We start from the raw sequence: 27,691 nt of genomic DNA on the forward strand, positions 1-27,691 counted from the left end.
CCCGGGAATAGATGCGGCTGAACCGAGCGCGCCTCCCCGTGCGCGCCAGGCAGCCGGGGGGTCCCTCCCGGCCCCCTCCCCCGGTGCCCCGACCCGCGGTGCCGGCGGCGGGACGCCGACGCCGAGCCGCTCCGTTCCCCGCTGCAGGCGCGGGGGGGCCGGGCGGCGGGGGGCCCCGGGGCGGCGGGGGGCCGGAGCCACGGGGGACCCCCCGGGGCTCAGCCCCTCGGCTCGCAGGTGCCCCCTCCGCGCCGTCGGTGCGCTCGCTGCTGCCGACGCCGCTCCGACGGCTGGTACGCCGCGGAGGAACCGCGGCACGGCCGTTCCCGCAGCCGTGCGTTCGTTTTATTTACGAAACGGCATCACGTACTCCCCTCCGGGGGAGACGAGCTTCATCGGGGCGCGGCGGTAGCCTCGCTGAGCCCACGGCGAGCGGCATCGGGCTCCTGGCTGGTGCGAAGACCCCGAATTTAGCTACCGCGGGCCGCCTTGCCCCGTGTACCTGCAACAGGGCAGTGCTAGCTCTGATCGCCGCTTTTCAGAAGTCGCGTGTTTTGGCGATGGAGAACAAAGCTAATGTCTGTGGATCGGCCAAATCCCCCCGTCATGCGGGAGCTGCCTCTTGAAATCTGCGGGGCGATGTCCCTAGCGTGCTGACCCGCGCCAGGAACGCTGTAACGCGCTGGCTTTGTCCGCGCTCGCTGCGACCTGGGAAGCTGAATAGTCGCCTGCAGTACGCTGGTCCTTTCCCATCTTGTACTTTATCTACCGTAGCATTTACGCATTAAAAAAAAAAAATCTACCTAGGGGCAAGTCGAGTCCGAGCCCCCGGGGCTCCGGCCACGGGGGGAAGCGGGGCGGCTGCTGACTCCCACCCGGGCTGCCGCTGCGGGAAGCAAGCGGGTCCCGGTGCACCGGGAGAGCGGACCCTCTGCGAGCTGCTGTCCTCGCTGGGGCTGTCTGGGTGGGTGAGGTGGATGCTCATGTTTCCCTGGAATAAATTAGCAGAAGTGTATCCGACTGATTTATTTATTTTTCCCAAACCAGGGGTGTTATAAAAGACATTCTCTGCGGCTCATGTTGACAAATAACTCGTGAGCTACCTGACAGCGTTAGTCCAGTTGTTGCCCATATGTCTAAATACCCTCGAAGAGACGTCCGTGCCGTTTAGCAAGAGAATTACCTCAAATGAAAACCAGAAGGAAGGTGTTTCTTTTTTCTTCTCCCCCAAACCCACTTTACACCTGATGGCGGTAACACACAGGGAGGATTTTTCAAAATTCAGTGTCACCTTCCCCCATAGCCGCGATCGCTTTACAACGTGACGGGGGGGGAGGGAGGGCGGGGAGGGGGGTGCGCTTTTTTTTTTTCCCTTTTCTTTCTTTTTTTTTTTTTTTTTGATCCATACCTTCACTAAATGACTTGCGTCCGTGTTTATTTAACAACGGGTCGCTTCGGTAAACAAGGCAATCAAAAGAACGTTTGAGACTACGTGGATCCATTTCTCTGCTGCTTGTAGACGCCTGGACACCCAGAGGAGTTGTTGAATGCCTCTTCTTCCACCCTTCCCTTATTTACCCAAATGAACACGGGGAAAGCTTTTAACCGAAGGGAGATTTAAGGTGATAAGCAGCGAACAGGCGGTCGGCACTGGAAGCCTGGGCTTCGAGCTGCAGCCCTCCGTGGAGTAGAAGGGATGGGGTGCCTGAAAGGTTATTTTTTTGTTGACATTTTTCTTCTTTAGAAAACCGAGACGGCTTCTTCTTCCTCGAAATATTCCGACGGTTGCCTTTTCCAGTGCGATTTCAGTTTAAACAACTATTTTAGCCGAACTCTCCCTCCGACTGGTTTGGCAATTATTTCAGGCTTTTGAGCATCCCTTACGGTTTTAGGGAAGCCTCTGCAACCCTTCTCCCCCCACCCACCCCCCGGCGCGCTCTTTCTGCTCTATCTACTCTTTTGAGGAGCCAGCAGTTGCAGCCGAGTCTGTTTTTTGGTTTTGTTGGGTTTGGTTTGTGTTGTTTTCCTGGTTTTGGTTTTTTCTTTTTCTTTTTTTTTTTTTCCAGGGGACTAGCGAGATTAGGAATGGTCCCTGGGAAAAAAAAGAAAACCCCTTGCTCCACATCCACTTTGCGGGCAGTTTTAAAATGCCTCTGTCTCCTAATGTTGCAGGATTGGGTTTGTTGAAGGTTTTTTTTCTTTTTTCTTTTTTCTTTTTTTCTGTTTGTGGGATTGTTTGTTGTTTTCCAGCGTGTATCAAGAAGATTTCTTAAAATCCCCTTCCTCGGCTTTTCTCCATCCCTCCCACTCGGTTCACGCTGTCCCACAGCTGAACCGTATCCCGTTAAAGGCTGGGGGGGGGGACCACACGAAAAAAAAATAACCCCCACCTAACACACACAGACGCCCCCCCCTAAATAAAAATAAACCCCAACAGAGGGGGCAGGTACGCTGGGGGGGGGCGTCGCGCGGGGACGCCCCCCCCCCCCCCGCAGCGCCGCCAGGTCAGAGGGCGGGCGCGGGGAGAGCAGGGAGGGGGGGTGTGCCCGGGGCGCGGTGACGTCACCGTCCCCTCCACCAGTAGGAAGCCGGGCGCGGGGTAGCGGCGGCCAATGGGAAGCGAGGTGGGTCCGTGAGTGGCGTTACGGGAGGGCCGGGCCTTGAGGCGGGTCGGGCGGGGGGGGTGGGGGGGTGTCTGAGGAGAGAAATGAAGTTGTGCTAAAAGGCTTTTAGCCATCAAGAAGTTATTAGGCATTTCTCAGCCGCAAATTAGGGATTCTTCATTAATGCCAACCTCGCCCCCCTCCACCCCACCCCACCCTACCCCCCCCGTCATGTGCGAGGGAGAGCCTGGGAGCCGATAAAGGGGATGGGGAGGCGGCAATGTCTGTCTGCCCATCGGGGTGAGCAGCAGTGACAGGCGCAAACTTTTCCCCGTGCCATTAATGAACCAATTAAAGAGTTGGGCTCCTCACCCCGGGAGAGCTCTCTGCAGGCTGCCGGGCTCGGGGACTCAAGGTAGGTAAAAAAAAAGAAGATCACAACCCACCACGAGCTGCCAGCCTCAGCAAGGAGCCGCGGGGATGTGTGGGGCTAGGCTGTGGGTCGCTTCCCCCCCTCCCCCCCCCCCCGGTGGAAAAAGAGGGAAAAAAAAAAAAATTGGTTGGAAAAATGTGGTGTTTGGGGGGATTCCGGCTCGCGGCAGGGCCGGGCAGAGCGTGCTTTCCCTGGCTGGGGTGCAGCTGGGGCAGACACCCCCCCGGAGGAGAGCACCTGAGAGGAGGGGGAAGGAGAAAAAAAAAAAAAAAAAAAAAAAAAGAAAGAAAAAAAAAAAGCAGAAATACTCCAGGATTGGAAAGGCTTGCCCCGCTGCGGGGCTGGCAGCGCGGAGCGCGGGGAGGTCCGGCCGCCGCCGCGGTGCCCGCCCGGGGGAGCGCGGAGGGGACGGCGCAGCCCTGCCGGCACCGAAAGCAGCCGGTAACTCCTGCGCATTTGCCGGGAGCCGGGGGCCGGTTTCTGCCTTGGTTTCGTTCTGGTCATGCCGTGCACACCTGGGCTGGGGAGGGCGAGGGCTGGGGGAGGAGAGTGCGGGGCAGGCTAGATGGGAAAATATACCTTTTTTTTTTTTTTTTTTCCTCTCCCTCTTTCCCCTCTGGTGGGAGAAAATACTACACCCGCCGGAGGCTGTTTGTTGATTATTACTTCTCGCGGCTCCGCTGCGGCGTTGTGTAGCGGCTCTCTCACCCCAGGACTGCTGTTGTCTTCACAGAGGCTCCCGGGAAGTCACCCAGCGCCCTGGGAGGCAGCCCACGGCCGGGCGTTTCGGGCCTCGGATTGACAGCGGATCACGGGAAGAAATGGGATTATTATGACCCTCTTCCGAGGAGCTATGCTGCCCGCCATGAGTAGGAAAAAAGGCCAGAAATACCTCGTTTGGTTGCTGTCTGGTGCCGCAAGCTTCTAGCTTTTTTTTTTTTTTTTTCCTTTCCCCTGCAGTTGCTTGGAGTCTCTGAGCTGCATTGGATAAATGCCTTTCCCATCCGATTGACTCTGCTTTTCAGAGAATTTTTTTTTTTTTTTTTTTTTTAAGAACACCTCTCTGGTCTTCAATACTTGTTTGCATTTTACGCAACTGAACGGTTTCTCAGAGTAATGGCCGCGCTCAGAATCACTGCCTGATGCTCCGCAGAGATGAATTGCAGCTGAAAGTTTCCCTTCCACCTTTGGATGAATCTCTGGAGTTTAAATTGTAGGAAGGAAGGGGGAAAAAAACACGATGAAAGAGAAGTCCAAAAATGCTGCCCGGACTAGACGGGAGAAAGAAAACAGTGAATTTTATGAACTGGCTAAATTACTACCCCTGCCCTCTGCTATCACCTCTCAGCTGGACAAAGCATCCATAATCAGACTCACCACCAGCTATTTAAAAATGAGGGTGGTTTTTCCAGAAGGTAGGTGGGAATACCTATTCGCTTCTATTTTCCATTCCGATCCAGGTGTCGCTTGTCGCTTTTACTTAAAAAAAAAAAAAAAAAATTAAATCGCATGGGGTAGTGTGCTCGGAGGCAGGGTGCTCTCCACTGTCACTTTTCTCTGTTGTAAATACTTTCCCTTCGGTTCCTATGACAGGTTGGGTTGGGGACTTACGGTGCTTTTGTCAACACTTGAAGGCACTGAGCTCTGCTGCGTGTTCTGCTAAAGCAAACACGGGTTTTTTTCCCCCCACCCCACCCCCCCAGTCTCCCCGTAAGATGTGCATCCCCCGCCAAGCACGTGCGTGGCGAAAGAGGGGACGATTCACCCCTATTTATAGCCATACTATGGGGGGAGTTAATATATGGGTAAATATTTACATAAGTCTATGCAAAGTCCTAAAGCCTTAGTTCAAGTCTCGAGCAAAGGTGCGGTTCACAGGTACCGCACACGCGTGCAGGCGTGCTCACACACACAGCCTAAATAAATAAGCCAAGCACACCGAATCGCATCACGAATGTGATGCGTCTCGCTCTGAGGATCAGTAGGGCAGTGTCAGGGCGTTAATCGACCTCGGAAAATGTTTACAGGCGTTTTGTACTCTGCCATATTCAAATCCCCCTGCCCACCCAACGCTGCGAGCCCAGCGTCCGAGTCTGGGCCTGATTCTCCTCCAGGGTCAGGCAACGCGAAACTTCACGTTGACTTCCACGGCAGCGGCGACGGTCCCGCCTGCCTAGCAAAAGCAGGCGTAAGGGTCATAAAGTATTCCTTGCTTTTAAGTAAAATGAGGATTTAAAGCCACCGTCTTGGGGCTTCTAGACCGGCTGCCAAGAAAACAGAAACGGCACAGAAAGTTAAGAGAGTCGAAATAAAGTTCTCCTGTGTTCTCACTCTATTGCTTTTATGAGACGTAGGGGGTGGGAAATAAAAAATACTTCAGGAATCTTTTATTTAGAACAACTCCATTTAGAGATAGCCCTCATGAAAGGAAAAGTATTAAGAGCTTCGCCCCCCTCCCCAACCTAATAACAAAATTCGCCGCATCTTTTGTTGAAAAGTGTGTGTACAAGAAACAACATAATATGGACATGTCCCTCGTTGGTTTCTGTAGCTGTACCTCGAGTCGGTCGGTCGGTCTGTCTGTCTGCTGTGTTATACAAATCAAGAGCGGGTATACGGCCTGGTTTTGTTTTGCTTAGGTTTTGTGTTTGGTGGGGTTTTTTTGGTTTGGTGTTTTGTTTTGTTTTTTTTTTTTAAACCTGATCGAGCCTGTGAACTATTATTCCTAACTCTACTTTTTAAAAGTAAATACGCAATCCGGCAGTGATTTGCACCGGGGGAGGTACCCCCCCACACACACACGATTGCGTATAAACGCTTGTACCTAGAGTCCACGGAAGTAATTTCCAACCTGGTGCATCTTGCAATAGTTTCTTTAAACAACGCGCCATGTCTCCGAGTCACTTAGAACCAAAGAAGGGATACGTGAAAGCTGTAACAGCTGAAACCTTTAAAAAAAAAATAATCATAAGACTTCATGAAGCCACTTCCCTCTTCTGTGTGCTCTGCCACCTTCAAGATCATTATGCGGGGCAGCCCTGTGTTTCGAAGGGGACCGAGCTGTCCTTTATACTGTCAGCGCATACTTTATAAAAATAAAGCTCTTGCAAACTCTGATGCCCACGATGTTCCTAAAAGGATTATTAGCAATGATTTGTCAACTCCTGCGGTCTCAGTAGGCTACCTTTCTGCGTGATTTCGAGCAGGTCTCGTCAATTACGGGCGCCTGTGTAGCGGGTTGTTTGATCAGAAGAAGCATATGGTGTTGCTTGTAGGCTGTGAGTAATCACGGGAAGAGAAGAATGGCTGAGCCCCGTCCCTCGGTGGCGGCTCAGGATGTTTGAATGCCCTGGGGAACCGTGCGGCGAAGTGCGCCGGGGCCGGGGCCGCTGCCGGCCGCAGCAGATGCTAATTCGAGCGCGGAGGCGGAGGGGGCGGCTTAAGCGGGGCTTTTGGAGGCAGCGGAGCCGGCGCAGCCTAATTAAAGGCAAACTGCGAATTAGAAAGAGAGGCAGCGAGCAGGCGGGGAAGGGCTCGCCGCTCCGAGGCGCGCTGCCGCGGCAGGCCCGGCGCCGAGCGGGCGGGGGCCCACGCGGGACCGGGGGTGGGGGGGGGGGGGGCTCTGCGGGCTGGGCACAAAGGGCCGAGAGCGGGGGCCGCGGCGTGGCGTGGCGCCGGGAGGATTGGCGGCGGCCCCACGCGCGTTCCCTCGCCCTCCCACGTACTTCCGAGGAGGCGGGGAGCGCACCCCGGCCCGCCACCGGAGCCGCGGAGTTGCCCTGCGCTCGCCGCTGTCGCGATTAATCTCGAGCCATTCGCCCACGAGCGGCCTCCCGGCTCCTGGCCCTGTGCGGGGGCCGGAGCCCGCGGCCGGGTGATTTTCCCCGGGACCTCGGGTGGGCGGCGGGGGAAGGGGCAGGAGCGGGCGGGCTCCCGGCGCGGCTGTGCCGGTGCACCGGCCCGCCCGGCTCCCCCGGCTGCGGGGGCGGGGGGAGGCGAGGGAGCCGGGGGCGAGCCCGGTCTCCCGGTGCCCCCAGCCAGAAAAAGAAGTCATTGCTGGGCTGGGAAAGGAGGACAGGTAGCGGCAGCCAGGGAAGCGGCGCACCCGAAGGAAAAGCCTCTCCGAAAGGAGGAGGCAGGTTAGGTGGATGGGTTGAATGGGGGGCCCGGTTGCTCGTTTTTCCCTGGGGAGGAGAGCGATACGAGCAGCGGGACGGAGGCGGTGAGTTGGGCAGGGGGCTGCAGGCGGGCGGCAGGAGGCTCGGGAGCACGGCGAAGTGTCGGGTCACACACTCAAAGGCGTCTCGGAGGAGGCAGGGTCGGGAAGCGTTGCCTCCGTAAGAGCGAGCTGCGGTTCCAGTGTAACTCACACCCCCTCTCCCCGGTACAAGAGCGAATTTCCATCTGCCCGGAGAGTGCTTGCATAGGGGCTGGTTGTAAATAATCACGTACGGAAAGATATACACTCCTCATCGCCGCGCACACGCGGGGCTGGGGACAGGGGAAGAGGCGGAAAGAATCGGTGTGCATTCGCCTGCACGTTTTCACGTCTGAAAGGTTCCTAGAGAGAGAGAAGGTGGATAGATTTCGGGTTCATTTTGGAAACAGGAGAGTTTTCTGCAGTAGAACGCCAGGAGAGTCACAGGCACAGAACCCTCGCGGTGCGGTTCCCGTCGCACTCCCAGAAATCGCAACACAAACCGGTGGCACCGAACAAACTCGATAAACCGAGGCGAGGTTTCCCAACAAGCTCCCTCTCCTAACGGCTGTGTCATTCGCACAAGCTATTAAAACGCCTGGGTTGTTCTCTCTACCCCTGATTTCACTTTACTAGGTCTCCGGCAGATTAAAACTGTCAAGGGCGAAAAGCGTTCAGCGGCTTAGGTAGCTTGCATCCTTTCAGTGCCAAAAATCTTCTGTCTCAGGAGGAGAGAGCCTATAAGACATACAGTAGTTTTCGGTGATCAGACAGCTTTTGGAAAGGCTGAAGATCTGCTAAATCGCTGAGGACAGTAAGGAAGATTTTTTTTTTTTTAAGGACAACTTCCTAATAAATTCACTCGTGACTTAATGTTTATTAAAAAAAAAAAGCCTAAAATTGCAATTTAATATTAAACAGTTAATGGCAAGTAACGTGGCCTCAAAAAAATGTCTGGAAAAATCTCCGGGATGTCGAAGGACTAAAAGAATTTTTCTTCCAAAAAAGATCCGGTCGCTGTAACTGGCGGGGCAATTCTTCACTGACCCTCGCCAGTATCCAAAAGTGAAGGGGGCGGGGGGGGCGGAATCAAAACCAACAACGAAAAAAAGCTCAAGAGGCGCAATAAATAGCTTTTTGGTTCGTTGAGGGGTTTGGGGGGGGGCGGTGTTTTTTAGTTAGGAATATTTTGAGGGTCCTATTCTTCTTACGCGAACAGAGAGAGGGAAAAGGAGCTTTGCAATCTCTGTCCTACTGAGGACGGATCGTTTCGGCGCGGAGAGGCGTTTGATTTTCGAGACAAAAGCAGAGGCTCCGTTTACATAAACTTTCGCCGAATCATTGGTTAACATTTCAATATTGAAACCCTTAATCTTGTTTTATTTTAAAGGGGGAAGAGATCAGCAGGAAAAAAAAAAAACACCAGTTTCCCACGTGGATAGGTGATTTAATGCTGTTTTTCTTACTGCTAAGGGAAATGATTGAGCATTAGGTTTCAGTGTTTATTTTCTTACAGAAGTTTTTCTCATTTAAGCTGCAGTTTACTCTCCACGCTGCCTCTCTGTTTAATTCCAGTTTTGATGTGAACTTAAAATGTGAAGTGCAGAACTAAACTACCAGCATGATCGTTGAAAAAGCAGATTTATGTGTTAGAAAGAATACTAAGTGAGATCAGTGGAAAAAAATCATATTTTCTTTAGAAACGTCCTCTCCCCTCTTAGTAACATATGACCGGGTTAATGTTAGAGGATATTTTTCAGCGTGTGTTCGCAAGTGCATTGGTGCAAACCCTTCCTTCCCCAATTTCTTCGGAATAAGGGCTATTTGAATTTGCATCTTCTGTGGAAGCGAATAAATAGTTGGCGCTCGAAAATTTCCCTGATCTCCCCCCCCCCCCCCCCGAATTTGGTCATGGTTCCGTTTGTTTGCATTTCAGAGCGCAATTCCGTTGCCCCGTGTGTGCCAAAATGCTGGTATTTCTTTCTAGAGTGAATCAGTCTCGGCATTATTTCCACTACCGTTTTCTTAATAGGGTTGTTTGTTTAGTCAACAGGACTTTTCTTCCCCCTTATTATTATTTTTATAAAGAAAGCGGGATGCTAACTTATCTCTGCTTCAGATGAACACATGTGATTTACCGACATAATAAATCTTTACAAAACCTTGCTAATGGCATCCGCGGGCAGTTGGAAATGAGCAGCATTTTTTTTTTTTTTTTTTAAACATAGCTTATTCCATTTCATCTGAACCCTCCGACGGCGACCCACTCCTTCACAGAAGCCTCATTTGGCCGAGATTTTGAGTTATCATTAACCACTGCCTGGTAAATTAACTGAGAAATCAGCCCTGTCGGGCGTTAGGCGATGGCGAAGCGGAGCGCTGGCGGTAGGCTGTTTAATTAAATGGTTAATCGAATCAAGCTAATTCCTCGATACAACATCCAGTTGCCTTTTCGCTTGCCGGGGACTGGGACGTACAGCTTCTGTCCCTGCGGCTCCCGGCGCTGTTATTTGTCCTTTTCCCCGGGCAGCGAGGGAAAACGATCGCCTTGAAGATGGGGAGCGAGCTGTCCCGCCTCCCTCTCCCCAAACAACCCCCCCCGCCCCGCTTCTCCCCGGGGCAGCTGCAGGGAGGGACGTGAGGCGGCAGCGGTGCAGCGAGGGGCGGCGGGGACGGGGAAGGTGCCGCTTTGCGAGCTGCACACGGAGGCGAAGCGCCCGCGGCCGCCGGGAAGCTGTGCGAGCGGCTTCGCCGAGCAGGTTGCACGAAGCCGGCGTGCGGGGACGGGAGGGGAGCGGGGCCCGGGCCGCCCCTCCTCGGCCTCCCCAGCGCCGCGGGGGGAGGCTGGGGGGCCCGGCCCGCCTCGGTGCCGCGGGGAAGGGGCGAGCCCCGGGGCGGGGGTCCGGCATCCCTCGCCCTCCGCGGGGTCGGCATCCCCGGCGGGGCGGGCGAGCTGCCTCCCCTCCATCCTTAATAAGCAGAGAGGGGCTGGTAAAGGGGCAAAACAAACGCAGCGAAACAAAAGCGAGCGGAGACGTCGCCGGGCCGCGGCCCACGGGAGGCGGCGGGGAGAGCCCCGGAGCGGGGGCGGCGGGGGCCGCCGTCCCGAGAGGGAGTTTTTGGAGGCGCCTGGAAGCGAGACGGACGGTGGAACTCCTTGGACCCGGCTTGAGCAAGAGCCCCCGCTGCTGCCCCGCCGCCCAGCGCGGCCCCGCAGCAGCGGGCTGCCCCCGGGCGAGCCCCCCGCGCCTCTCCCTCTTCCCGTCCTCAGCAACAGGAGGAAACTCTGCCTACGGGGCCCCGTCTCCAGGCCAGCATCCAAGCGGGCGTGCACGGCTTCCGTGGGCCTCGCCCCGCTGACCGCGCCCGTGGGCCTCGCCGGGCGGTGCGGCCGGGCCGGGACGCAGGGGCAGGTCCCCGGGGGAGGGGTCCCCAGGGGTCCGTCCGTGTCGTGTGTGTGTGCGTGTCCCCCGGAGATAGCTGCCCCTCAAAGCCTGGCCCCCGAGAGGAGCGGATCTGGAGCTCAGGCTGGGCCCTCCGCTAAGTGATTTTTAAAACGGGGACGTCAAATCGCCCGCTCTGCCGCTGTTTGCGCTACCGTGAATCCGGATTGCGCTGGGATTTCCTGACGGATAGTCCGTTGGGGCAATCGGAGTAACCGCTTTTAAAAGCCGGCAAATCAACACAAAGTAGATAAGGGCTTGCATCTTCTGGCCACCCCACCCCCACCGCCGCCCCCCCCCCCCCCCCTCCGCCCCCCTGTGCTATTGCCAGACAAAAGAGGGGGTCGAGGTGGGTTCTGCGCTGCAGATGCTCGCAGAGGGACAAGTAACCCGGAGATCAACCAGGGCCAAGGAGCTGCCCGGGCCTCCTGGAGTCTCATTTCCCTGCGCCTGCCTTCCCCCCTCTTTGCCTAGACCAGATTAGAAATGACTGAGGAATCTCTTCCCCCTTCCGTGGGACAGAGGAGCTTCTTGCGACAATATCGCCGCTGGGTAGGGACGATACCCACCCAACCCCTCCATTGGCTGCCGGCATCAAGGCTCGCATCAATCAACCGATGAGGGGAAGGACGGGGCCCACGCAGCCCAACGCTGCGGCGCTGGCCGGGAGGCTGGCGTGGGGGGCAGGCCCCCGGTGGGGACCGGCTCGCCTAGTGCCGGGGGTGGGCACGGCGGGGGAGAAGGCATTTCACACGGACTGGCCGGTGTGGCTGTCCCGTGAAAGCGACGGAGACGGTTTGTGATGTGGAAAGCGCAGTGGTTTTCCATTGGGAAGTGCTGAGAGAAACGATGAGTCAGCACGCTTGCTCCGAGCAGGATCCGCGCAGTCTCGGCGCATGTGGTTAAGTAACGAGACTCTTGTTCGCAAAATAACCAAAAGCCTGGCTAAAATGTCTTGCCTTTTTTTTTTTTTTTCTTCCCTTTTTTCTTCTCCTCCTGACGGTGGACCCTTTCTTGTGGCCCAAATTGCTTATCTTCTCAGGAAAAAAAAAAAAAAACCAACCCAACCTAAAAATCCTCGAGTGGAGGGGATTGTTAGGTAGCAGCCTATAATCTGTATTTTGTCAAGAGTATCAAATTCATTCCTAAAGAAAAGCTCGATCCATTTATTTTTGCTGCTTGAATAACACAGCTGGATGATGCCTTGAGCTTACGCTAGACGGTTGCTCATCATTCATTCGCCAAGAACTGGCCTAAATGGTGCCTGTGGGATTAGGTCAATTTTAGTGGATCTACTTCGCCTCATTTGGTTACTAATTGGTTTCTTGTTTTATAAATCGAAATCTCATTTTCAGGAAATTACAAAACCCATGCAGCCAGTCCATTGAGGTAATCCGTGGGTCGGGGGTATTTAAATGGAAATGGTTCTACAATGCATCAAGTATTAAGCAACAGTAAAAGTTCGCCTCTATTTCCAAATGAAACGTGAGCTCGCTAGCTCCTTAGATCCGTAATAGATACATCCCTTCTAAGGCTACTTATGTAAATATGATAAACCAGACCTTGGTGGGGGAGGAGACGCAGGGAAGAAAGCAAATTTTATCTGCTAAGGTTAATGTGGCATATCTTGGAAATCTTCCAAAATAGATTATGTTTTGCTTTGTCTTCGGCCACTTTAGCTGGGAAAATCCTTTGCCTAAAAACGATTTAGTTATCCTTCCCCTCACAAAGCTGCTTGTTTCTATTCCAAACCTATTATGCTGTTGGCTCTGCAAATTACAAGAGAATCTTTAGATCTTGTTTCCAAGCGTAATCCTGAAGCAAAAGGGAGAGCTGATTTCCTTGTTTTGTTTTAAATAGACAGTCAAAGCATTTGCAGAGTTTTCTGCGGTAGGTCAAGTGCAAGAAATCAGTTTGTCCCCTCGATAAAAGGAAATTGGATGTTAAAGCGAATAGACGGGGAAAAATAAAAGGGAATATTAATGGAGAGGTTTTCTCGTATAATCTTTAACAACAGTATTTAAGGAGCATCAGGAGAGCCCGTCGATTTGGGAGAGGCTGGGCTTGGCGATGAACAGAAATAGTCTCCGACTTGAAAGTGCTGAAACATCTGGGACGTACAAAGAATCGCCTCATGTGAGAGGATTTCAAAAAGCCGGTTCAGGTAGACAAGTGAAAACGTTTAATTATAAACCATTAACAGACACAGCCCAGCAGCGCGGGGTTTCCACCCGAAACACAGCGAGGAGTTCAGCGCCCCGTGAAGAACCGCCTTCCCGGGGCGAGGTTAACCTGTAATGCCCGTGAGCTGATCATTAACCCGCCGGGGTCGGGTTATTTTCCCTTTTAGAAGAAGAATAATTAGGGCCGTAAACTTCGATTAATAAACAACTTAAATCATAGGCGGGGAGCGCAGATTCAGCCCTGAATACAGAAACCCGTCATTCAGATGTCCCTCCAGGTGGGGGAACGGGGCAAGGAGCCGCCTTGGCCGCCTCTGCTCTAGGGCCGTCCTGGCTCCCCAGCGGAGAAACCTCTGAGGAGCTCGGAGAATAAAAAAAAAAATTTAAAAAAAGGAAAAAAACCCCACCCCCCCAAAACCAAACAAAACAAACAAAAAAAACCCCCAATATACAGAGGGATTTTATCTCTTTCCCTGGAAGCTGTGCAAGATTTGCCAGCTCCTTGCTGATTTCGGGGGGGGGGGGGGGGGGTGTGACCCTCCGTCCCGGCGGCTGGCTCCCCCGGGGAGGGGGGCGGACAGAGGTGCCTGCGGAGCGCCCGGTGCATGCCCCGCGGGTCCACCCGCTCCGCAGGGCGCAGCCGGGAGGGAAGCCCAGGGAGTCAGGAAAAAGTCACTGGGTCCCCGTTAACTGGCGTGGAGGAATTGATGGGAAGGAGCCCGTTTCTGTCTGGCACCCTGGTACGCGCTGGGGCTGCGGGGCGGGGGCCAGGCTAGAGAGATGCTCCTGCCTTTGTGGGGCTGCGAAGTTACGGGGGAAGGAGAGGAGTGTAGGAGCGGTGAAGAGGCAGTTTGGGGTGAAGAGGTGGCCGAGGAAGGGGGGAGAAGAAAGGGGAAGGTGGGGACGAGAGGGGAGCATCGCTTCGGCGGTGGCGGGCGAAGGCCGCCGTGGGGTGCCCCGTTCAAAGAGCGCGGAGGAAATCGTTAGCTTTGTTTAGACCGGCGAACACCTGGGTGAAGCCGGTCAATAGCGAGGAATGGCCGCGGCTGCCTGCTGTCGCCACCTCGCCTGTTTGCCTCGAAATAGCCGGAAAACGGGGTCTTGCCTTCCCCGAGCCCGCCCTGCGGGAGGGAGACCTCGCCGGCTCGGCTCTCGCCTCCCCCGAGCGATCCGCACCCCAGCCATCAATCAGGGTTTGTATTTTTTTTCCCTCCCTTTTACTTCATCTTACTGTCTGTGCGTGTCAGGCTGAGCCTTATTTCATGGCAGAGGCGTAAAAAGTTTTAGCCGCCCCGTTTGAATTATTTCAGCAACACCACTGTGAAAAGGCATCGCCCATAAATAGTTTCACTCCGGTGGAGTCATTTCCATCTGGCTTTTATTCTTCCCCGCTTTGCATAGGAGAAAACAAGCGGCGTCTGAAACATTAGACAGGTCCGGAGAGGTTCATTTCTGGAGGGGGCTTTTTGGAGGCAGGTCATCCCTTCTGCAGCCAGAGCCATCCCGCCTGCCAGAGCCGCGGGGAGGAGGGATGGTGGGGAGGGAGGTGAATCCCGGAGACCCGGCTCCGTGGGGCAGGGGGGAGGACGGGCCATGCCCCAGAAGCCGCCAAACTGCGTTCGGCTTGGCGGCAGGTAGCTTGCTTTCCGTGGGCTTGAGCGGGGATCACTGAAGGGGAAGACGGGCAGAGCTGGAGGAGTCGCATCAGCTCGCTCCTCTCCCCCTCCCCAAACAGGGAATTACAGCCCTTCCAGGTGAGAGGACGGTGGCCCCGAAGAGCGAAAGAAGCAGGAGGTCACAGATCCAACCGGAAAGTGCTCTCTGGCGAGCAGGAGGCGGGGGTCTAAGCCCATCCCTCTCCCTCCCCCTCCAAAGCCTGCTGGCTAATTGCCCGGCAGGTTGAGGCCGAGCTCTGCCTCCTGCGTTGAGGGGGGGGACACGGGGGGACCCCCCGCGGGCAGCGCTCGGGCGCTGGCAGGACCGGCCCGCCCGCCGCCGGGAGGTTGCTCTTCCCAGCCACCGTCGTGCCACGTTAACCGCATCCTTCTCTCGACATCAAAGGCTTCCCCCAGCGCACCCCCCGCTTTCGTTTTAAATAGCTCTCAGTGCTGTCCAGGATCCCTTCGGTGGCGTTAGGAGGAAGGCGCTTTCCCCGAAGTTCAAGGAGCCAGTTCCCAGTAGCCGAAGGCAGCACTGAAAAGCCCTTTTATCTTGCACTTAGGTCTTAGGAATGAACTTCATCGTTAACTCCAAATAGGTATTTTGGAATTCTTCTCTCACGGGAGAGAAAAAAATCCACGAAAGAGGCTCCTCTGTGCAACAAAATCATGTCCAGTTTTCCAAAGATTAGATGTATACATGTTTTAGAGCGAATACAAGCGCAAAAATTAAAAAAAAAAGTTCCTCTCCAGCAGACCAACACGAGTCAATTTTTCGCCTCCTCACCTCACTTTTTTGTGTGTGTGTGTCTTAAATAAACAGGACTTGGAGAAGCCTGGGGCCACTCTAGCCGAACCAGCCCGCTGGATAATGTTGGACGGGAACTGGGATCCCATCTTTTGCAGGTACTGGTCTGGAAACGACAGCTGTATGGTATTAATGATTAAAGAAATCATTCCCTCTTCTGAGCTTTTAATTGTCACCTTGACTAATTTTTAACTGTTCACATGTTTAGTAAAGAAAAAAAGGGAGGGGGGACGGACTTCAGAAATACGAACCGTCGTGGCTAAATGTCGTCCCTTGTAATGGGGTTGTGCTTTGCCACCTCCGGCTCCTTTGCCCCAGCACTGGCCAACACAGGGTCCGCAGCGTATCCCAGTGTGCCTTCTGGGACCAGAGAACAGGAGCATGACTTTTCCCCAAATTATTAACAAGGTGACATGTCCCGGCAATGCACTGAGCTTCAGGGTGGTGTAGAGGCAGGGAGAGGCCCTAGAGACAAGTTGGAGGAGGCGGTGCTGGACAGAAGGGCTCAGCAGGCACATTAGCACAGACACATTAGCATAGACACAAATCAGGTAGGACACATTTGAAAACTCACTGCGGTCTGAAATATTACGGAATATTAGCGGTTGCCATCACCGTGCATTTTTGGTGGGGTTGTGTGGCCTTCTGGGGGCCTGTTCTGCCCTTGGCACACCCAGAAGTCCCACCTATGCCTGCTGAAACGTGCCTGACAAATTGTGTCGTCCCGTATTTACACTGCGGAGAGTTTTAGATCCTCCTCGCTCACTTAAAGTCTCCTTAGCAAACATCCAAGCGCTAAACCCCCAGTGATATTTGAAATGGGGTAGGAATATCGAGGATTTCTGGGACCAACATATTAATCATCAGCTTGGCAGGACCTCTTCTTAGATACTTCCCAGGAACTTTGCATTACTTTAGCGCTCGGCCCCGTCTAAGAAGTGGGTTGTATCTCAGGGGTCCAGGAGCTTTAGAAGGATTCCTGTGTGGGACTTGACCATTTCCTTCCAACTTTTTGAATAATCACAGTCTGAAGAGGGATGCCTGTTTGCTAAAATAAATCCGAGGGACAGGTACTTCATGGATCTGTCTTCATGGGTGGATCTATCCGTCTATCTATTGATGTATTTATACTTCCCTCCCCTCAACCCTTTTCTGCAGACGTTGGACGGTTTCATATTTGTCGTGGCTCCAGATGGCAAGATCATGTACATCTCGGAGACCGCCTCGGTGCACCTGGGCTTGTCGCAGGTACGCTGGGGGGGCTGCTACCCCCCGTCCCTGCCTGCTCCCCCTGGCTGCCAGGGGAGGTGCATGCGGGGAGGGTGAGCGGTGCCGGCGATGAACCCCTTCCGCCCCCTCCTCCTCCTCCTCCTCCTCCTGTCTCACAGGTAGAGCTGACCGGCAATAGCATTTACGAGTACATCCACCCCGCCGACCACGACGAGATGACGGCGGTGCTCACGGCCCACCAGCCCTACCACTCGCACTTTGTGCAGGGTAAAGTACACAGCCCTCCGCCCCCCGAGCCCCCCTGCTTGGCCTGCGTGGCCGCGGAGGGGACCGCGCAGGGGCGGCGGAGCCCGCTGCTCACCCCACCTCTGCCTTTCCCCCCTCCCAGAGTACGAGATCGAGAGGTCCTTTTTCCTGAGGATGAAGTGCGTCCTGGCCAAGAGGAATGCGGGCCTGACCTGCGGGGGCTACAAGGTGCGTGCCCACGGCTGGGACACCCCCCATGCCCCCCCAACCTTCCTGCACCCCTGCTCCGGCAGCGCCGAGCACGCTGGGCGGGCGGCGAAAACGGGGACGGGAGTGGGGATGAGCCCTCTGCCCGCGGGGGCCGTCCCAGCCCGGTTCTCTTTCATGTGGTCCAGAGCCAGAATTTCTCTCGGAGTTTCAGGTTAAAGAGCTCAAACCACAAAACCAAGCAATGGAGCTCCCCGTGGGGTTTTTTGTTTTATTTCGCTTTTTAAACCGAATCTCTCATAACCACTGACGTTCCCGAGGTGTTTGTGGAAGCTGTCAGGTGACACAGTGGGAGCCCTGGGTTAATTTCTTTCTTTATTGTGTAACTCGTCAGCTTCAAGGGCTCTGACTCTCCAAGTCAAGGTTTTTGCCCCAGGTGTTTCACATGGTTCTGCTCAGGGCTCCTCGGTGGGGACAGCCCCCGTTCTACCACCTTCTCCCCGCTTTTGTGTCAGCCGCACAACGCCGGAGAGCAGTGGTACCTATAACCCAAGGAGATGTTGTGCCACGACGTGCAGTAGAACATCTGTTGAAATTACTCCAGGAAGAAACACCCTAATGATAGCCAAGTAAGACTGGAAGTACACAGCAGTCATACGCAAGGATACATTTAGGAGACATACCTAAATCTACGTCCAAAGACACCTTCTGAGTACGGATCCCGTCTGCTCTATCTGTATAATAGACATATCTTACATATGTGACATACGCACACATGTAAACTCTTTCTCTCACACGCATACACTCTTCATTACAGTGTTGTAACTGGCTTGGCACTTCCGCGTCTTTCCTTTTTAGAAGAATAATAAAAGCGTAGTTAGGAGGTGGTCCAAAACCCACTTGAGTCAGTGGAAAAAAAAAAAAAATCTCGTTGACTTTAATGGGCCTTAGATCAGTGCTGAACTATCGCATGGAAAAAAACCCAAACAGAAGAGCAGAAAAACGGCAGGCAGTGCCGCTTTGCTGAAGCGCTGGTGCGGGGCAGCGACTCTGGGGCACCCAGCGGCCACACCGGCTCCAGCCGGGCCAGTGGGCTGGCCCGTCCGGGTGCCCTCCTTGGCTGTCTGGGTGCCCTCCCGGGCTGTCTGGGTGCCCTCCTGGGCTGTCCAGGTCCCCTCCATGGGGAAGGACACCTGGCACAGCACAGCCTCCCCCGCTGCCAGGCAGCCCCCTAGCTTTGCGGTGTCTCCGGCAGGTCATTCACTGCAGTGGGTACCTGAAGATCCGCCAGTACAGCCTGGACATGTCCCCTTTCGACGGCTGCTACCAAAACGTTGGCTTGGTCGCCGTGGGCCACTCGCTGCCGCCCAGCGCCGTGACGGAGATCAAGCTCCACAGCAATATGTTCATGTTTCGGGCCAGCCTAGACATGAAGCTCATATTCTTAGACTCCAGGTAGAGCCGGGGTTATTTCCAAATCTATTCCCCTAGCCCCTCCCTTCCTCTCCTCGGGGCCTCGTCTCCTGTCCTCTCACCCGCTGCTATTTGCTGCTTGTGTCTCTTGCAGGGTAGCCGAGCTAACAGGTTACGAGCCCCAGGACTTGATAGAGAAGACCCTTTACCACCACGTCCACGGCTGTGACACCTTCCACCTGCGATGCGCGCATCACTTGCGTAAGGAGATGATGTTCTTGTAGAGACCCTGCCCCTCGCCCCCCCGCCTTCTCCCTCAGCAGATGGATTTGGGGTTCGTCAGGATTTACTTCTAGGTCCGAATGGGAAAAGCCAGCTCACTGTAGGGGAGAATGAGCAAAAGCTGCAGCAGCTTTTAATGAATCAAGTCGTTAGAGGCTGAACTCCGAGCTGGAGGCAGGAGGGAACTGGAGGGGATCGGCTGTGAAAGGCTGGTTTTCCCTCCTCAGCTCCCAGCTGTAGGACAAGGACTCCCCTGCACAAACCTCAGGTGCTCAGTTCACTTCAAATTCCCATTAGAAAAAACCCCCTTTTTTCTTGCTCCAAAAAGCCATGCCAGTGAAATCCAAATACTTTTGTTCCACTTCCATCACGTCTCACAACTCTTATCTGTGTATCTAATTTTGACTGCAGTAGTGAGCCCGATTCGGAGAGCTGTTCTTTATTCTATTTTGATATCATGATGACATTAGTACATGGATAGATGAATAAAAAGGATATTAATTTCCGGTAAGTTTCCTTATAGAGAATGTAACGAGAAGAGCTAAACCCCAAAGCCAGATTTATAGAACTAAATCTCGGTGACGATATGTCGGGGTGGGGGTGGGTGGGGGGATTCAGCCCCCACGGTGTACTCCCCCTGCCCCACCAATCTCCCCGAACAGCCTTTGATAACGAGCGGCCCGACTCCCAGGGACTGAGACCAGCCCTGCCCGGGGGTCTCCACCACCCTTGCCCACGGGGGCTTCGGTCCACGCTGCTTCCCAATGTCATGCTAAGGGGTTCCCAGTCCCCCTCCTCGCCCACGGGGATCTGGGGGGTGCGCGCCCCCTTCCCAGGGCCGGCGGGAGGCGGGAGCTGCGCTGAGGCTGTCCCTGCTTTCTCCCCGCAGTGCTGGTGAAAGGGCAAGTGACCACCAAGTACTACCGCTTCCTGGCCAAGCACGGCGGCTGGGTGTGGGTGCAGAGCTACGCCACCATCGTGCACAACAGCCGCTCCTCCCGCCCGCACTGCATCGTCAGCGTCAACTACGTCCTCACGTAAGTCAGCCCGAGGGCCGCTCCAAGTTGCGCGGGGCCGAGCGGGGCCGAGCGGACCCGAGCGGGGCCGAGCGGACCCGAGCGCGGCCGAGCGCAGCCGAACGGGGCCGAGCGCAGCCGAACGGGGCCGAGCGCAGCCGAGCGCCCGCGGCGGGCACCTGCCCTGTGCGCCCAGCGGCGGGCAGCGCTGCGGGCCGGGGCTGGGGGCCGGGGCCGGGGCCGGGGGCCGCGGGCCGCTCCTCCCGCCCTCCTCTCCCCCGAGCACGGTTGCTAAGCCCCCTCGCTGCCGCACTGACCAGGGCAGGCTCGCCAGGTCTGCTAGGAAACACACTGAACGCTTTCATCTAGATGAAGGGTTTCCCGTCTGCCTCTTTCTTTCTTTTCCGAGAGGGGAAAAGATTTAGAGGTTTGTCACCCACATATTTTGCTGCCTCCCCTCCCCCCCCTCCTTTTTTTAGCTTAAATGCACCCAGCATTAAATAAAATTTAATGCAGCGTAAAAAAAAAAAAAAAAAAAAAAAAAAGGTTTCCACGTACGGAGTTATTTATACTCAACAAACAGGACATCTGTTTTTCTTTTCAAAAATCTGGGGTTTGAAGTTCTTAATTTCATCCAGAGTCTCTATCAAAGCTCCGAGATTTCTTTTTTGTTCTTGGAGAGCGATCCTTACAGTGAACCACAAAGAAAGTTGGTGACCAGAAGGGTCAGTTAAACTTAAAATAAAATAAAATAAATAAAATAAAATAAAAAAATAAAATAAAATAAAATAAAATAAAAGTGACTGCGGAGACACCGTATATCTCAACCCATCTCCTTGTATTTGGGGATTGCTAGGTTGTGCTCTACCTATGCTGCTTAAACTGAAACACCGAGGCCCAGTGAGGGAGGGGAAGCTGGGGCGGGCTGTTTGGAAGTGTTTATCACTGTGATTATTGGCGTCTCCTCTGGACACGGCAGTAGTGGTGCCTCATTAGGAGCGCAGGGCCGGTCAGGTCGGCAGCACCTCGTTGATCCTAGGGGCTGAATATTCCTCTGTTCCGTTGCTCATTTTTTATCCTGCAGGCAAATGTAGGGGTTGGAAACGCCTGAGAGGCACCCCCCGCCCCAAAACTGCGGCGATGGCAGCATCACGACCTTGCCGTTGCGGGTTTCGTGCATGCACAGGTGGCGAGTGGTTTGGTGGCCGGCTTTAAGACGTGCTTCCCAAAATGAAGTGGCTCCTTACGGAGGCGACGGCCCTGGTGGTGTGTGCAGGCGCGGCTGGTGGCGCGGGGAAGGGGATGCGGATCGCAGCGCCGGCGTTGCGACTACGTTGGAACCTAAAGTGACACGGGGCATCGTGCTCTCAGATGGGCAGACAGGGGTCATCGCGCCCGCATACAGGCACACAGGAAAAAACATACATTTGGGGCAGCACTCTGGTGTAGGGAACTGCGATTCCCCTTTAAAGAAAATCCCTTTTATTCGCTTTAAAGGGAATGCGGGGCGCGGCGGGGTAATACTCCGGCATTCACCCAGCAAGGATGCGGATCAGCAGAGGCATCATCACCTCTGTTCTAGCTGTTCCGTACATTTGTAAGTCCACTTCCCCTATACCAGCCCTTCTCCGTTATTTTTCGCGTTTTATGCTTCTCAGTTAAGTACGAGCACTTGCCTTAGGTGAACGGGGAACTGCAAAGACAGAAGCCAGCGTATCGTAACGCTAAGAAGGAACCCAAAGGCAGCTAGCATGCTAGAGTGGTTTTGCACCAGAAACGCTACGTGTTTCTCTGTGAGCACCTGAGATTATCGGTCGTTTCCCTCTCCTTTAATCCCAAAAGCGTGAACATCAATCACGGAACTCTACCTCAAATGACCCGAGTGGAAATGAAACTTCCCAGCGGATCTGCTTCAAGTCAGCTGGGGATCCATCTCCACCCGTCCCCTGCTTGCCGGGGTGGCCAGCCCGGCACCACCATTTCAGGCTGGCACAGCAAAGCAAGCAGGGAGTACCCTGGTCCCGCGGGGGCCGCTCGGACAAACCCCTCGGAGCTGTTTTCCAGCAGCGGGGCTGCTTACACCCTGTGCCGCCATAGCCCCCTTGCCTGCGCACCCCTGCCGCGGTCCCCGCCAGCCCAGCCCAGCCCAGGGGGGCTACCAGCGGCCCGGAGGGGCCGGGGGCACGGCGGTCAGCTTGTTCGCAGCCCGTTCGCCCCTCCAGGAGGGCGGCCGGGGACAGCCCTGGGCGCACCGCGGCTCCGCTCCCCGGCGGGATTTCCCCGCCGCCTGGGAGCTGGGCTCGGGGAGCCCCGGCGCTCACCGCCCCCCCAAAACAGCGCTGCAGGGGAGCCGGCTTCCCCCTGAGGAGGGGTACCAAAATAGCGCGACTCCTCCGCCTCAGCTGATTTTTCGTTGGCGGTAGCGTCTCCATCTTTTCGGGCATGTATATGGATTTTAAGAACAAGGTGGTGTTTAAACCTGTTGTCCGCCAGGCTGACGTGTAGGAGGGCTATAGCTGTTCTTTCAACATTTCCCTTGGAGAATGAGGTTACGCCGCGGCGCGACTTCGTTACGCCTCGGTGTAAGGCTCCCCTTGCGCTCTTTGCTTAATTGCCTCGAGTGCGGAGGGCGGCTGGCTAAAACGAGTAGTAAATGCTGGGAGGCCCATCGCTGGCCGCGGCGACAGCCATGTGCCGCCGGCGGCTGCAACGCAGACACCGCGACTGCATTAAAATCTAGTTTTGGTGTGCTCAGGTCCTCGAGGTGTCATCAAGCCTGCCTGGCTCTTCATTAGGGCGCTGCAGAAGAAGAGAGCTCGTCCTGCTTGCTCTTGTGGCAGGGCTGCCGCTGCTGAAATCGCTGCCCTGGGTTCAGGGGACGGGGGTAGCTTCCACTGTATTATTATTACTATTATTATTATTATTCTACGGCTAGCCCGCCGTTCGGAAAAATAAATGAGAAGAACAGGTCCTGCCGTGTGCGGGGGTGGGGCACACCCTGTAAGCAGTGGCAGGGCTGGCTTTTTTAAAAAGTGAGACGTAGTCAGCCTCTGAAATGGGTAACCTGAGGTGGAGAGGAGCAAGTTGGGGAAAGGTTCGCGGTGGGAGAGTCGGGGGGGCAGGGGGGAGGATGCTGAACTCCTCGTACCTAGAGTCGACTTAATTATCTTAATGAGCTATTCAGAGTCAACACGTTATCACTCAAATGAGAAAGGTCGGTGGTGAAAATGCAGGGGAAAATGAGAGGTTACGGGGACTTGGCGTTTTCCTCTGGTATGAGGTAGGGTCCACCCCAGGACAGCCGAGTAAAGGTCCTGTAACACTCAAAGTTTGCAAATATTTAATATACTTTATTCCGGTATAAATCCTATCTCTACTGCAGTTCCTTAAGGATGACACTGGGTTATTCCAGTAAGCCAGGACAGCTGAGATAGCCGTGTGTGTGCTGCGGGTTCCTCCCAGACTTCACCCGCCCGGCGTCGGGTGCCTGGCAGAGGCATAGGAAAAATGTCCTTACAGAAGGGAAAGCCAAACCTTTGCGTATCGACCGTCGCGTATGGAAGCCGAGGAGAAAGCAAAAGAGGTGCAAACGAGTGGTTCTGTGGTTTGAAAATAACAGAGAGTCGCGTTTGGGATTGCAGGGTGGAGCTTGAAAGGTGGGATACCTCTCGCCAAAGATTCCTTTGAAAATAGGAAATACCGGTCTTTTTCACTAAGTTGGGGTGAAAATAACAAAAGGGATTACAAGATTTGGAAGATATGGTGCAGGTTTTTGACCCGCTGGGTCCCTGGTCCCCCTCGCACAGTACTTCTTCACTCAAGAAAAGCTCCAGGAGTTTTTGTCGGTTTGGTCGTGGGATAAGGAGCTTTTTCTCGCTGTTGAGAGGATCCTCAGTGCTCTGATATTTTGGAAAGGAACGGGTACCGAGTGGCGTAAGTGCCAAACTGGTCTAGCAGAGCAGTTTCAGCGCAGGCTGAGCAGGAAGAGCGAGACTCTCTTACCTTGCAGCTTCCGAACTCCCCTGGGAGATGTAGATGCTGAAAACGGAAAGAATGACAAAGGGCTGATGCAGAAGGGACGCCCACCCCCCAGTTAAGAAAATAAAAAAAGAGGTAATTTCCGTCTTCCATAAATCCCAAGCTTTGAGCAAGTGAATTCTAGGATTGAGAACAAATGGTTGTAGTAAGTATGTATGTTGAACTAAATAGGTACGGTGGCAAGGGCATTTTAGCAACAAGAGGAAAAGTTATTTTTTGTGTAATAGCAGTGTGTCAAAAACTAATACAAATTACCTAAAGGACCTCAGCTTTAAAGCACACATTTGCCTTTCTTTGTATTCCACTTGGCATATATAAGTACAGACATGGAATATGTGTTTCTTTTCTTATTTGTTCTGTACACACAGTTGCCATATCATTGATTATTAGCTGTGCATGTTTATCACATAAAGGGACCCAAGTATGAGTCGATTAATAGAGAATGCAACTGCTGAAGTTAAGTTTATATTTAGATGGCAAACAATCTCCCTTTAAACAAATGGATAACGTAAAGTGCAAATCTTCTGACTTTTTGAGCACGAGCAAATATCATAATAATTTGTCCCTAGAGAAAGCTAAGGAATCTTTCCTACATACATTTCGTTGTCCTTTAGCATTTAAAAGAATAGCAGTAGAGGTAGTATATACAGATAACATGGATTAGGTACCTAATTGTGACTAATCTGTGTTCTGATATAGTACATATATGATATAGTTCCAGTTGACCTCTTCACAATGCATTATGTAACTGGCTGATTAGAAGCACAAATTGAATGCAATTTGTTTGAAAGATTATTTCACAAATAACTGCCCTATTGATGAATGTTTTGCTTAATGATGTGGTAAATGCAATTTAGAATAAATTAACCGTTAATTGTATCTACACACTTCATCTTTAGATTGTTATTACTATTTATAGCTTCGTGTACTACCAGATTTAAAGTGATTGTATAAGCAATGTGATATCATTCTGTGTGATGGCTCAGACTTTGAAAACATCCCTCCCTGGGTTATTAAGCAGGCTTTAGGAGAATTTGCATTTCATGTGGAAACAAAGATCTGTCCGCTTTTGGTCGGTAATGATGAAATATTTCCATAGCTTTTCATAAACATCCCCCTTTTGGCCTGTCTCTTGGCCATCAGGTCTCACCTCCTTCTCTTCCTAGTTAATGGGAGAACCCACAAACTCTGTTTCCATACCTACAGGCCCAACTTTCTTAAGTGTTTCTCTCAAATCGACTTATTTGGAATGGCCACAGAGTTGTCTTCCCAGTCAAAGGTAGATGCAGGTTCTCTTGTGTCTCTCAAGTTTGTGATGGAGTGTGTAGGATAGTGAATATGCTGGGGAAGTTATTACTTGCAGAAGAAATCCTGCACACCCTTACTCATATCATTAGTGGAACTAGTTGAATGAGTAAGCTTAGGCATCTAAATTTAATACTCAAGATAAGGCTTAGTGACTTTAACTGGGTAATGTATTTTTTCTTAAATAGTTGTAAACACTAGAATAAAATTTGACCTGCTGCTTTTCCTTTATATTTCTCTGTATTAATGGGAATTTTGCCACTTGCATAATTGTGCACAGAACTGCGTCCCACTTAATATGTTGAATCTACAATGTACTTTGCCTGAGACTGGAAAGCCTACCATCATTCACATGATTTGATTAGCAACATAAATATATAAAGGAATTGTTTTAATCAATCAAAATGCTTGGGAAGCATATACCTCAAAGAAAAAAGTATAAAAGGATTCCTCTTGAACTACTCAGTGCAGTATTCTGTTTGTTCGCCATTAGTTTTTATTACAGACTTGTCTCCCTGGAACATTGTTTATATATTTCTTGCAAATAGGAGACAGGCTTTTCCAGGTGTCCACAATACGTTTCTGCAGTTCTTCTTTGTTCATGTAGGGGCTTTCTGAGCTACCATTTGTTTAATTCACTCCAAATTTCTATGCTTGTATTTAAACCAGGTGACTGTAATGGCCAAGGCATTAAAACTGTGAGCCAGAGTCTACAGTCACTGCTCGTACGAAGAAAGCTTTATTTGCTAGAGTAAGGATTAAAGGACTGCAGCTCAGATCCATAGGAAAAAAAAAAAAAAGAAGAAGAAGCAGTCATTAGTTTAAATACATGCATACTGATAGTCTCACATGGCATGAAACTCAGGATTGCAAGTAAGTGTCTCTATTCCAAGAAAGAAAAGTGACTTCAAATGCTTTCCACTTCATCCTTTTCCCATTCGGTGTGTTGGCTGTTCCAGGCCTTTGGAAACTCCCTCTTCCCAAACACTGAGTTACAGATCTTGTAAAATGATTGTCTGGGGTTGAGAGACATTCAGCGGAGGCAATGGCTGGAGCAATTACTATCTCCAGCTGCCTGCCTTACTCCACTGATGAAAGGTACGGGGCCTGCTGCAGGGACTCTTATTCCTAAAATGCCACAGTTTATAATTTAAGGTAAACTGCCACAGATTTGACTTTACATGGAAGCATGTACATTGTAGCACAGCTGTTCCTGCTAGAGAGGTTGTTCACTCTTTATCCTTACTCTGCCCTTCAGCACTTTGAATGGTACAAATGAGGCTTGTGAACACTGCTACAGCAGCTGGGTGCTTCAGTCTCTTTGGGGATCAGCCCCAGCAGTCCTCCTACATGGCAGGGGGGGGACACAATAGGCCATGGAGTTTAGAGTTATGTTCACTACTCTGTGGTAGCTTAGAGAGCTGAAGACAAGCGAGGCAGGTGGAAGAGCGTCTGCTGGTTTTACCGCACGACATTTAGATCTCTTCTATGGACTGTGTTAGTGGCTGTGCAGAAGAGGCAGGCCAAGCAGTTGAATTGCTACCAAAGGATTCCCCTCCATGCTATCATTCTCTCGATACTCTGCACAAAACTGGATGCTGAACTGGCTTCTGCTTTCATAACAGCAACAGTGTGTTCCTTAAGCAGGTTTATAATTTTACTAGCTCTCCTCCTGTTTCCTTAATCTGTTGCATGTTTGGTCTCATTGGTCTGTGCTGCATCCCAGTACTGCTGTGATTCCCATGTTGTTACACCGTAATTATCATGAGATACAACAGGTGTGATAAGTTACTAAACTGTTTCTGACCTAAGTTCTTCCCTCTACATTATGGTGTTCTTGCTAGTTTTTATTCATATACACACAAACGTGGCATTTCGGCATGGCCTAAATTAAGTGTTAACAAATAAATCTCCTTTGTCCATTCAACAGTGGCAAGTATCTGTTTAAAATCTAATTCTCCTTCCCTCACCTCTCTTTTGTACTTTACAGCGTGGGCCGGGCTCCAGCACACATGTTCGTACTCAGTAGGTTACTTCAGAGGCAGCCCCTTTCACTTTGATGACACTATTTATGGAGGCAGGCATCGCTCTGTGTGAACAAGGGTATAGCGTTTGACCCTTCTGAAGGCTTGGGATGGCTAGAAGTCTGGAGTCAATCACATGATCTTTAACACAGTCAGACGATTTATTCCTGTTGTTGTCTTTTGTTATCATCCACTTAGTGCAATTAAATCGCCGAAGTCCTGATTTACTAAAGCACTTGAGCACATGGCAGGCTCTAAAAGCATTTAGACATAAATTTCAGTACATGGTTATATCCTAGTGAATTCAGTTTTGAAATAAAAAAAACCCCTTAGGCACATGCTTAGAAATAAGCATATTCCTTGGCTTTGCTAAACAGAGATGGCTTGAAGGACACATTTGTGACTGTGTTGAATTGGGACCTAATAAAGAACAGCCGTAGTTTTTCAGCTACAAACCACTGTGTATAAATCTTGGGGGCAGCAATGTTGAAAATAACAGCTATTATCTGCTGAAGTTTCAGTGCAACTATGGAAACTCAAATGCCTGGCTAACTAACGTTTGGCTATATCCCTAGCATTGTGTGGATATTTTGACATAACCTAG

General features: G+C 52.5%; 1 protein-coding gene across 1 annotated transcript in view; it reads left to right on the forward strand.

Moving 5' to 3' along the window:
- The first annotated feature begins 4,276 nt into the window (after positions 1 to 4,276).
- The window catches only part of SIM1 (SIM bHLH transcription factor 1), a 47,273-nt gene continuing 23,858 nt past the window's right edge, over positions 4,277 to 27,691 (forward strand). The window contains exons 1-8 of the mRNA XM_075707930.1: positions 4,277 to 4,451; positions 15,342 to 15,424; positions 16,485 to 16,574; positions 16,715 to 16,823; positions 16,945 to 17,030; positions 18,265 to 18,464; positions 18,577 to 18,683; positions 19,594 to 19,741. Of these exons, the coding sequence (XP_075564045.1) occupies positions 4,277 to 4,451; positions 15,342 to 15,424; positions 16,485 to 16,574; positions 16,715 to 16,823; positions 16,945 to 17,030; positions 18,265 to 18,464; positions 18,577 to 18,683; positions 19,594 to 19,741 (998 nt within the window). The remainder of the gene's footprint in view (positions 4,452 to 15,341; positions 15,425 to 16,484; positions 16,575 to 16,714; positions 16,824 to 16,944; positions 17,031 to 18,264; positions 18,465 to 18,576; positions 18,684 to 19,593; positions 19,742 to 27,691) is intronic.

Source organism: Pelecanus crispus, chromosome 3, assembly GCF_030463565.1.
Source record: "Pelecanus crispus isolate bPelCri1 chromosome 3, bPelCri1.pri, whole genome shotgun sequence".
NCBI classification, from domain to species: domain Eukaryota; kingdom Metazoa; phylum Chordata; class Aves; order Pelecaniformes; family Pelecanidae; genus Pelecanus; species Pelecanus crispus.